This window comes from Drosophila erecta, unplaced genomic scaffold (assembly GCF_003286155.1).
Source record: "Drosophila erecta strain 14021-0224.00,06,07 unplaced genomic scaffold, DereRS2 tig00000000-arrow-pilon, whole genome shotgun sequence".
Classification (NCBI taxonomy): domain Eukaryota; kingdom Metazoa; phylum Arthropoda; class Insecta; order Diptera; family Drosophilidae; genus Drosophila; species Drosophila erecta.
Genome location: NW_020825194.1, coordinates 12,188,328 through 12,200,495, shown reverse-complemented (window position 1 = coordinate 12,200,495; position 12,168 = coordinate 12,188,328). Strand labels below are relative to the sequence as shown.

Sequence of the window (12,168 nt, the reverse complement as noted above, 5' to 3'; positions counted from 1 at the left end):
ACAAAATTGAAAATTGAAGAACACAGCAAGGCGGACAGATACGATGCCATATGACCGAGTTACCCGATGATGAATCTGTTCTTGATGATGACGCCGCCGACGAAGGCGGCGGCCCTTCTCGGTGCAAAACATGTGTTTCAGCTCATTTTACTAATAAGCAGAAGGGAAAATAGAGAAAAAGCCCGATGACAAATTGCCGGCCAGCTCATTCAATTTTACGCTGACATCATCTCGAAATTTTCATTAACATATCGGCAGAATGAATGCTCGAACCAGACCCGCCAAGCACCAACCTTGCCAAAATCCAAATCTGGCCATCAAGTCTGGCTGCAATGGAAATATGATTTTGGCAGCACCAAAAACTTTTCCTGCAACATCGGCTTCCCATTCATTCAGCTCTTCGCCTCTCGCTTTTTTTTTTCTGCCGCTTGTTTTTTAGCCTGACATTGACATTTGATTGACACGTCGTGAATCACGGCGTAAAAATATGCCCCCGCCCATCCAAGAGTTCAGGTTGGGATGGGCAATTGGTGTGAGCCGTGTGGCAACAGGATATATCACACCTCCCATCCTCGAACTTTGACAGCCTTTGCTGGGGACGTGGGGATTTTCAAAGGGGCGACACTCATAAATCTTGTCGCTTGTGCAAGAGAGCAAACATATAATTACTTGATGCCCGAATTGATTTAGCGTAAACATAATTTACGAACCCATTCGATTGGAAGAAGCGTTGAGGTACCCAAGTGATACCGTGATACCGTGGAAATTGAGGATTTCCACGAAATGTACTGGCTCATTTGGCTCAAAAGCAGCGTCAGGGTTATCACAACAATTGATAAACATAAATCTAATTTGGCTCTGCCCATTTATATCTCATAGCCGGACTGGCACATTTAAATAAACAAATTGTGTGGCAGAGAACATTAAAGCGGGGGCGTGCCACTTGTGGCTCCTTTTCCAGCTCATTTTGGCTCATTGAGGGAACTTTTTCATTAGCTAGCCGTGTTTTCTTTAGCTTTTTTTGTTTTTTGTTTTTTTTTGCCCGCAACTTAAACAATAATAAAATTTCTGTTTATTTACTTTACGTGAAATTTTATGCAGCGTCGTTCTGGTTTTCCCTACTACTGAATTCAGACAACTGTTTTTCTTTTTGTTTTTTTTTTGCATTGTGGTCAGCGTCGCAGGCACTTTTGGAAATTTACGCTCTGGTCTTTTATTTATTTTCATTCGCGTTTTCTTTTGCGGTTATGGCCAATTGCTGGCCACATTAATTGGGCATCGGTTGCGGTTTATAAAATATTAATTGCCTCATCTAACAACGGACTCCCCCCTGCGACCCCATTACCCCACTTTCTGGCCAATTTATGACTGCACTTTATTGCATTTAAATTAATATATGTCGAGGGGCGGCTGCCAAGTAGACAAGGCAAATAAATGAGGGACTAAATATACACCATTGTTTTGCGAGTGCCAAGAAGGCAACAACCATTGCAGCAAAGTGTGGCTACATTAAAATGTCATTTTTACCAGTGGCGACCGGTATAAAATGTATTTTCTTTATTCAAAATTCCCACTCTAATTACCTCTAATCAAAATGTTCATTAAAAAGATTGTTTGAATAAGCAAAACGTATTCCCAAGTGCATTGTAATATGGGCCACATGGCGTATACGCGATATGCTTCCGTACTTACTGCCAGCGGGAATTGTGGGCGCGGTGGGCGTGGCACAGTAGTCACTTGTCGTCCTCAAAGTGAAATGCATTAAAACTCAATTAATTATGCGACGCGTCGTCCATTAGGCGACAGTTGCCGTGAATTATCAATAATCCCGACTAATCTCGCCTGACAGCCATCGCTGGCTGCTGTCCCGCCTTCTGGCAGCAATTTTTCCTTGACTCCATCGATCTCCTCCCCTCACAGACATCATTTTGAAGATATTACATATTACATATTATTACACGCAGGTACCAAAGAGCATCCACCTGCCATTGACGACTCTCAGCGCGCCGCGCGTGTTGATGTGCAGCGCATCCGTGGGCACCGAAGGATCCGTCACTCTGCAACTGCGTGATGCGAACGCATTGGAGGCAGCAGCCACAAAGACAGCAACAGCAGCAGCAGCAGCAGCAGCAGCGGCAGCCACATCGACGACGTCACCAAATGGCGCTGCAAGTGCGTCAGCGTCGACGCTAGAGAATGCGCTGACCATCGGCTATCCGGATCCGGAAATGTTGGCAGATGTCTTGGGCACCATTCAGACAGCCTGTAAGTGAACTACACAAGCAGATGTGCAAGGCTCATCCGGTAGTTCTACAAGGCTTTTAGCTTATCAGTATCAGAAGCGGACTTGTAGAACTGCATCTAACTTTTTGTATTTTTGTATCTAACCTTTTTTCTTGATGGCTGCTTACAGCACTCAAGAACAACAACGCAATCACAGCAGCAACTTCAAGCAATAGCTCGACCAAGTCGACGAGCAGCAATCATCTGACAAATCCCAACAAGATAACCATAACCAGGCGGAGTGTGCAGTCGGTCAGCACCTCGACGAATAGCGGTAGCATTAGTAGCTGCAGCAGCAGCAGCAGCAGCAGCAGCAGTAGCAGCAACAGTGGCAGTGGCAAAACCAACACCAGCTACATAAAGAACTGCTTGATCCGCAGCAGCAGCTGCAGCAACACGGTCACCAATGTCACCACATTGGCGCAGATTATGAGCAACAGCAGCACCAGCAGCGCGGCCAGTTTACTCAATCAGCACAACAACAACAGCAACTGCAGCAACAGCAGCAACTTCAGTACCGCCTCCTCGGTGGGCAGCAGCATCAGCGTTGGCAGCAACAGCAGCAGCAGCAACTGCAGCAACGGCAGCAACAGCAACAGCAACGACAGCAACAGCAGCAGCGGCGGCGGCCACAGATTGAGTTTCAAGGGCACCGGACGGCATGTACCCACGAGCGGATTAGGTTCATCGGCGGCAGCAACGAACACGAGCGGTGCCGCCAGCGGCATTGGCGGCATCATAAGCGTCGAGGCGCCCCGCAAAAATCGACCCAAATTATCCTCACCAACGCGTCACGGACCGCAGCAGTGTCAGGTGCGTACGCAAATCCGCTGCAGCTTCTGCCGCACTCATTAATCCAATGTACTATATACTATGTACTACAGTGCGAGTACAGTGTATATATCCGTGGCCTAATCGCCAATTTATCGCCGCTCATTCTGAGCCATACCAACATGTCGTGCAGACAGTCGTGCAATATTTATAAACAGACATTAAGGTCGTCGTCTCGTTCGAGTGGCAGGTGAAACGCGCCCACTTCTCAAAGTGCCCCCCTCTATCTATCTGTATCTCTATCTGTAGCTGTAGCTGTAGCTGTATCTAAACCGGCAGAGCCCCTACAGCTCGTTAAAATCCGACGGACTGGCACTTGGAACTAATGTTATGGCAGCAGTCCGTCCGGTTGTGTTTATACACGGCGCTAATTGAGCGCAGAGCCCGTCTAGTTGGGAAGCTGCAATCCGTTGGCTTGCAACATGCGGGCATTGGTAATTCAGGGAATTGTGGGAGGACCATCAAAGGGTAGAAATCATTTAAGGAGAATTCTACAAACACATTTGTGGCACTATAAAAATGGGAAATACATTGCATTTCAATGTGAGTCCGAATCTCCTCATCTTTCAGAGCGTGCCTCATGCAACCATTAAGTTCTATGCTTTGTAGCTTCATGCCACCATCACCTCCATCTCGATTTCGTAAACCAATTATTGATTTAAAGCGCTTTTTAGCCGTGCGAAAATTTTCCACATCCCAAATCGAACAGCCAGGGGCATTCAACGCGTCTCGACGTCTGTCAATAAAACTGACAGCCGCTCAAAGTGCTGCGGCTCCAAGTCCTCCATTTGCTCCTTCTTTTTTTGCACGTCTAGTGGGGAGTACGGCGGTAAAGTACATTTTATGACGCGTTTTACGATACTGCGGATGTTGGGAGCAAGTGTTTGGTTAGCGGTGGGCCGGGGGAATTGGAATTCCACTGCCACAGCCGCTGCAGGGCAGGCCAGCAAAAAAGATGCTCGCAACACAGATGTTTTTGCAGATAGTTTTGGGGGGATGGGCTGTGGTTCAGCTTTCGGAATTCGTTGGTCGCAATTAGCATGCGGTGTGTGGTGGCCGAAAAAACGGGAAAAAACAGAGGGCCAACATAGCGTATACGCAATGTGGCTCATTAAAATGTTCGAACGCGCAGCGCTTTCAATTATCTAGAGGGCAGCCGACAGCCAGTGCTAATTACATTTCTCCTACGTTCTACACTCGCACTTTTTATAGATTTGTTGCAAGATCTTTGGAAATGCCTCGGCGCTGGCCAAGCACAAACTGACGCACAGCGACGAGCGGAAATACATCTGTGCGCTCTGCTCGAAGGCATTCAAGCGGCAAGATCACTTGTAAGTAAATGAGGCGCACTAACTAGTGCTCCATTGATCTCTTGATCCCTTGACCCACAAAACCACCGAGCCACCGAGCGACTGAACACCCACAACACCCACTCTTTACCGCCCCCAGAAACGGACACATGATGACTCATCGGAACAAGAAGCCTTACGAGTGTAAGGCGGATGGTTGCGGCAAATCCTACTGCGATGCCCGATCATTGAGGCGCCACTCGGAGAACCACCATGCCGGCGGAGCAGCCACGCCCACCACCAGCCAATCGCTATCGCCCACCGCCAGTTCGAGCGGTACCAGCAATAGTAGTGGTGCCGGCGTGGCCACCAGCTCCCTGAGTCTCTCCCCGGCCACGGCCAGCGGAGATGCCAGCTCCCCGGACGGTGCCACCTGCATTCGAACCTACATTTCCACGGGCAGCTCGGTGGTGGACGCCGCCACCGGGATCGCCCTGTCGGAGGAACAGATCAAGGCGATGAATCTGCCGATCAAAACGGGCGTGACCTTGCTGTCGCCCACCACCTCGACCTCATCGAATGCCTCGTCCTCGGCCTCGTCGGCCAGCTCATCGCTTTCCTCGACGGGATCGGGATCGGGATCTATGTCGGGTTCGGGCTCGGGCTCGGGTTCGGGATCGGTTTCCATGGCCCCGTCACCGTCAAGTGGCTCGATGATAGCCGCCAGCTCGCCCACCATCACGCTCAGCGATGGGATGAGTCTCGAGGGCGAGGGTCTCACGCGGGAACAGTTGGATCTCATCAGCAAGATCATGCAGCAAACGAAGCAGACGAGTGCCCAGGTCACCGTCTCCTCGCCCACCAGTGTCAGTTCCTACAAGATCAACACCAACTCGTCGCCATCGCAGAACAGACCGCGCACCTGGAACATGCAATTGGTGGGTGGACTTTATATAGAGAAAACCATTTATAACCAAATAACAATATACCCCTTACTATTTACAGCTAAATAGTGCACAAAATGTGACTGTCACAGTCGAGGACAACTCTGAGCTCGTTACCCCCTCCTCCAACTCGCCCGTGGAGGTCAAGGAGGAGGAGCTGAGCCCACAGCTGGTGGGCAACATGAATCCCCACCTGCTCAACATCGTGAAGCTCGACAAGCCCGTTGAGTGCAATCTCTGTCACCGTAAGTTCAAAAACATACCCGCCCTCAATGGGCACATGCGCCTGCATGGCGGCTACTACAAGAAGGATCCGGAAACCAAGCGCAGCGAGAAGAAGGACTCCAGTGGTCCGCCCCTGCAGACGGCCAGCATTGGAGTGCGCGCCCTCATCGAGGAGAAGATCATCAGCAAGCGCAAGGACATGACTAAGGTGGGTCCAAAGAATGAAGTTGAGGGTTTCAGATGTTTCCAATCTATCACCAATCCTCTGCAGGGCTCCTTTGTGGTTCCGGCACCACCGCACAGCAGTGGCACCACCACCACCCTGCGTCGATCGATCAGCGACCTGGAGAGCTTCCTCAACCCGAAGACGAGCACCAGCAGTCACACCCAGACGATGACCACCACTACGGGCACCACCACAGCGGTTCTCCCGGCGGCCACCACCATCAAGAGCAGCAATGGCCTCAGTATCCAGCAGATTGGCCTGCCGCAGAGCATCGAGATCTTCAGCGGCGGTCAGAAGCAGGCAAAGACGCTCAACCTGGGCAGTGGCACCAACACGATCACGATAACCACCAACAATGTACCCACCACCACGACGATGAGTGCTCTAACTGCGCTGAAGGCGGGTGGCACCATCAGTGGCATCTCTACCGCTACCAACACGGATCCCAAGGACTCCACGCTCATAGAGCTCCTGAAACGCGGCACTCGCATTGCGGTCACTTCGAAAAAGAGCCAATCCCATGGGCACACAGGACCGAGTATAATGATGACCTCCAGCGGAGCGGCTACAAATGCAGTGGGTGCTATCACCGAGTTGACCACCATTGGTGGCGGTGGAGGAGTGCAGACAGTGGGCAGACAGATCATAACCAACAACAACCGCACCGTGATCATACCCTCCGATGTCCAGGTGGTGTCCACCAAGAGCAAGCTGACCAGCTTGAGCAGTCTGGTCAAGAGCAATATGACCAGTGGTGGCACCTGCTCCTCGGGAAATCTTTCGCTGGCCGATGGCACGCCTCTCTCCCTGACAATTGCGCCCAACCAGGAGGTCACCGGAGGTGGAGGCAACTCCAGCGGATCGGGCAGTGTGATCACGAGCGGGGGCGGTGGAGTCTACACGGTTACCTACACCAGTGATGGCACCGATCTCTTTGACGATGCCGAGGTCTACAACGTTTCGGACACCGAGATGCTGCTGCAGACGGTGGACTCCATGGAGCTGCTCAACGATGAGGAGATCAAGAGCGAACATTCCGAGGACTTTGCCCTGCTAAGCGAGGCCGGCGATAGCGCGCACACCCAACTGGTGAAGCTGGAGCCGGAAAGTGGGCAGGCCAACTCCGGCTCGGGAAGCGTATCCGGCGCCAACACCACGCCGTTGCCCACCTTCCAGCAATTCCATTCCAAGGAGCTGATCATGCAGAACAGTTCGCAGATCCAGGCGATAGCCAGCATGCGTGGAGGTGGTGGTGGTGTCCTGGCCTCGCCGCTCCACTCGCCACTGGCCTATCCCACTCCGCCATCGAGCCACGAGAATATGGCCCAGAGTTCGCCGTTCATCGAGGATGCAGCTGCCCAGTTTGTGGATGCCAGTAACACCTTCTTCGGCGACAAGACGGACTTCTCGCACATCTACTTCAAAACGGATGAGGGGGAGGCCACCATTGAGCAGCTAAATGAGCACGACAACGAGAAGATCCTGAAGCTGAAGTCAGTGCTGGAGGAGAGCAGCTTCGATCCCTCGATCAAAGTGGAGGACCTGCTGAATGGCACAGATGATGACACGGAGTGCGATCTGCGGGAGTTTGCCGAGACTAATCTGTCGTTTTTGGACGAGGATCAGGAGTTCCTCAACGACTCGAGGAATGCCACCTCTCCGCTCTCCGAATCCTTCTTCACCAGCGGCATTGGCTCCGCGGAGGATGTGAAGCAGGTGTTGCGAGAAGTCCTGCCCGATGAGAATATGCAACTGCAGTTGACCAGTGAGCAGCAGGGCGAGAACATCATCGATCTCTACTATCTGCCTGGCCTGGGCTTGCAGTCCCAGATGATGCCCAATTCGGAGGACCCGCTGCTCTCCTCCTCACCCCGTGAGTTTGGCCAGCAAAGACAGCAGTTGGCCATGCAGACCTCCAGCATGCAACAGCCCATGGAGCAGTCGCTTCTGGACAACAGCAACCTCTACCAGCAGCAGGAGCAGCAGCAACACGAGCAACAGCAGCAGCAACACACACAGCAGGAGCAGCCACCGCAACAGGAACAACAGCAGCAGCAACAGCAGCAACAGCAGCAGCAACAACATCAACAGTTACTGCTGCCCCAGCAGCCACTCAATCAAACGGAATCCCTGCCGGCAGTGGGTCAGCAGCAGGGTGACTTCATGCTGCCCCTGGTGGGTGGTCATGGATTCAGCCAAGTTACCAGCCAAACACAATACATTGACAACAGCCAGGGCGGCATGGGGATGCAGCCGCTCAACAGCCTGCTGCAACCACTGCTCTATGGTGGGGTAACCACATCCAATGGCAATGCCTCAGCCGGGGGCAACGAATCTCTGCTCACCGCCGATTGCCAAATGAATGCCAATCAAGGCCAGATCGATACGGGCCTGATGTTCGCCTGTGGCAACACGACAACCATGGCCCACAAATCCCTGGCGGCACTCGTGCCTAATCCGCCGAGCGTGGCTAATCTGCAGCCCTTGTCCAACCAAACCAATTCCATTCTGAAGCGCCGCCTGCGCTCCAATGCGCCCCAGGAGACGCACAAGTTCTCCAAGTTCCACACTCTGTCCCCGCATCGTTCCAAGCTGCGCAAGCCATCACGGACCCACTATACGCCCGCACCCATCCTGAATCCGGATCGCAAGGGCACTGGGCTGTACTGCAATGTGCGCAAGCAAATGGGTCAGGGTCTGTTCGACGCCTTCGACGACGACTTCGGCGACTCGGTGGGCTTGGTGGACTTCTCGGATGAGTCCAAGGTGAACTTGGGCTCCACCTACCAGGCGCAGATACCCGGCTGTCGGCCGCTGGAGGAGGCTGCGCGTGACTCTCCGGGCGCCGAGATGATGTGGAACCCGGAGGTGCAGGAGGACGAAAAGATCCTGATGCGCTACATTGATCTCAGCAAGTCGTCGGCCGTGCCCATGGGCAGTCATTCCGAGGAGGTGGCGCTCCAAACGCTGCTTCGGGCCAAAGGAAACTCGGCGGCGGCTGTGCTCAGCCTACTCCAAACGCAGTCCGGCGCCTTCCAGATGAAGTGGACCGCCTACGAGCTGGAGCAGTTCTTGCGGGGATTGGAGAAGCATGGCAAGGACTTTGGCAAGATCGCCAGTGAGGTAGGTTCCCTTTGATGATCACGATTCATAATTACTGTCATAAATACTTTGCTCCCCTGCAGCTGCAGACAAAATCCTCCGGCGAATGTGTGCAGATGTACTACTTTTGGAAGAAGCTGTGCGTGGACTACAAGGTGACGCACTTGAAGATGGAGCCCGTGGTGGTGATTGCACCCGCGGTGGAGAAGCCCTATGTCTGCGAGATCGCCGACTGTTCCGCGGTAAGTTCTAGGCTCTCATGTGCACCAGCAGCATGCCCATTGCCCTCTGCCCCCCTGCCCCAATGCACGTGCTGCAGCTCCCAAAAACCGCACCTCACTGGCTCTTTCTGTTTACTCTCTTTCCTGTACATAACGCTCGAATGTCACAATCAAATATCCAAATATCTTGCCCATTCCCGCCTGCGCCGAATGTAGAGCTTCAGTTCGAAGGCGGCGCTGCACGGCCATGTCCGCATACACGCTTATGGTCGCAATGCCAGTAGCAACACCAGCAACAACAGCAGCAGCAGCAGCAACACCGGCACCAGCAGCAGCATGCAACATGCCGCTGCAAGCACTGGCAGCAGCGGCGGCAACAACAGCAGCAGCAGCAGCAGCTACGCCTGCGCAACACTGAGCAGCAGCAACAGCAGCAGCAACATTGGCAGCAGCAATGCCGCTGCAGCTGCAGCAGCGCACAGCAGCAACCTGGCTCAAAACGGCAGCAACTGCAGTGGGCATGCGAATGCAACAATAGCAGCATCTGCGCTTTCGACCACGCCCAAACTGGAGGCGGGCATGGGCAATACCACTAACATACCCATTGCCAAGGAGGGCGAGTTCCCCTGCAAGGTGTGCGGCAAGTAAGATTCCCCCAAAGCAATTTAACCCACCACCCACCACCACCACAACCACCATAAAAGCATAAACCAAAAACACGTGAAATCCGTATGAAAATTCGAAAATCCGCAAGTGATTTGAGTGCCCGTAATTGACTTGAGTTGAGATCGTAAACGCACGCTGTACCGTAAACTGACTTGTGTATCGTATGCCGTATACGAGTTATTGGTTAATAGATCTTGAGTTCACTGTACTTATTGTTTTACCGAAGAGTTCCTCAGTTGTTATATCGCTACCCACTTTCAACTCCCTTATATGACTTTCAGTTCAGTTCTGAGTAGATACCTCTGGTGATTCTTTAGTTCCATTCGTATGACACTTTCCGACTTCTACTATGCCATTTAGTTAGAGTTTTCGTCAAGCGATATTAACTGTTGTTATTGTTGTTGTATTGTATTGTTCCATGATGCGAAACCCCAATATCAAATCCAATCAAATCCAATCAAATCAAATCAAAAAACAAACCAAACCAAAACAAATCAAATCAAATCAAACCAAAATCAAATGAAATCAAATAATGAATACAATCAATAAATCGCAATTGCAATTTTAAAGCGAAGAGTCACAACTCGCAAATAGACGTAACCGTAACTGATATCAGCTCCACAAGTCCACACGTACAGCTCGCTGGCCAAATGCTCGGTAAGTAGGAGGCCTTCGATTTTCGGTTCATTTCGATAACCCTCTTCCGTTTCCGTTTCCGTTCCAACACTCCATTCACTTGGTCTCTGTTCTCTAATTTCGTGTATTATTGTATTTGTCTTCGACTTAATCCTACTCACAGCGCCAAATGCCTTTGATAACTTATGTAAATATTAAAGAACCATCCTCTCCGATCTGTCATATGTATATTGGAACAGCTGGCCTTCGAAGTGATCTAAATTTGATCTGGTTGTGGAGATCCAAAAAAAAAAGAAAACTATCATATTACAGAGATCACAAGCCTAGAGCGGCTGTAACATTCAAGCGCACATTCTTAACTCTTTCGTTCCCTCGAGATGTATATGTATTTAATCACTTAACTTTTATTTGTTTCCTTATTTGTTCCTCAACATAAACTCTCTATTTTCCATAGTTATTTGTAACAACAAAGCAAATTTAAACTCCACACAAGGCTAAGTAAGAAGAAGTGAACAAGAAAGCTTAAAGGCTCCTTCGTATCTCCGCATGACTCTTTACCCAGCTATATCTATGCATGTGCTATACAGTGTGTACTCTATGTGCTTCCATTAAATCTAATATCTAAATGTTCAAATAATCCGCCTAGTCTGCGTAATCTGCATCTTAGATGGTAGCGATCGAAACAAGTGCTGCGGCCCATGTGTTCTCATGATGCCCCGTCTTCTGCTCTTATTTTCTTCCACCAGAGTCTTCAATAAGGTGAAGAGTCGCAGTGCGCACATGAAGACGCACCGCGTCCAGGAGCCGGATCAGAAGCACCAGCTGAACCACCAGGCGGGAGCTGGCCTGACCACCGTCGCCTCATCAACCATAACCGCACCATCGTAGACACCGAACGACGAGGAATGAACGACATGGACAGGGAATCCATGGGGCGTATATTGGAAACAAACAAAAATCGATTGACAATCGCATTAAGCAAGCGGCAAGCATTGTTTACCACTGTTAGAATTTATGCTTAGACGAATTTGCGTCTAAGAATCAATGTCACGTGTACGTAGTAGTTAAAGGCATTTCTTCACTAGGTCTATCTGAATCTATATCTCAAGCCCTTCTTCTTCAATCACTTCTCTATCTATCTATCTATCTATCCACTAAGTAGCGAACACAGCGACTCGCTGTAGGTTATAAGTCTAGCCAGGATTGGTACAAGTTCAAATTGAATTGTTATTGACTATTGTAGGCAAGTGCAATATTTATGTTGAAGTAACATGAAATACGAATATGTAAATGTAAATCTAAATGTAAATGTACATGTACATGCATACCTACCGTTTTTTATAGTAGGCGTTTATTCAGCTCGACTCGACTGTAGATGTACTCTAAATCTAAATCTAAATCTAAATTTAAACGTAAATCTAAAACTGTACTACAACCATGGCTAAAGCTAAGGCGAATCCCGATCTATGATAAATACTAGTGCATAATTACTGTTAACTACAAGTTTTTCTACTCAAATACTCGTACATAGTTGCAACACACTACACTGATACTTTACTAGGGCGATAAATGTGTAGGGCGTAAGAGAATCTCTATATATACATACTTGATATAATTACATGCCTAGGTGTACGATGTATGCGATATATGATTGTTGTTCTAGTTTTAACGACGCAAGTCAGCAACTCCGAGTAGTTGAAGTTTTACTTAGATTGTACTTACCTACCTACAGACCTAAACTATTA

The 12,168-nt window shown here is 50.2% G+C and overlaps 1 protein-coding gene across 2 annotated transcripts; it reads left to right on the top strand.

Moving 5' to 3' along the window:
- Positions 1 to 2,003: 2,003 nt before the first annotated feature.
- On the top strand, positions 2,004 to 11,405 carry LOC6551871 (serine-rich adhesin for platelets). Of its 2 annotated transcripts, none has more exons than XM_026980108.1 (9): positions 2,004 to 2,265; positions 2,414 to 3,096; positions 4,327 to 4,445; positions 4,564 to 5,341; positions 5,409 to 5,780; positions 5,844 to 8,921; positions 8,984 to 9,142; positions 9,338 to 9,765; positions 11,170 to 11,405. In XM_026980108.1, the coding sequence occupies exons 1-9, from the start codon at positions 2,019 to 2,021 to the stop codon at positions 11,309 to 11,311; spliced, it is 6,006 nt and encodes a 2,001-aa protein (XP_026835909.1). In that variant the 5' UTR covers positions 2,004 to 2,018; the 3' UTR covers positions 11,312 to 11,405. The 2 variants fall into 2 exon arrangements, with proteins under 2 accessions (XP_026835909.1, XP_026835906.1); XM_026980105.1 differs by lacking the exon at positions 11,170 to 11,405 and adding an exon at positions 10,358 to 10,397 and having other exon boundaries at positions 2,019 to 2,265.
- The last annotated feature ends 763 nt before the right edge of the window (positions 11,406 to 12,168 follow it).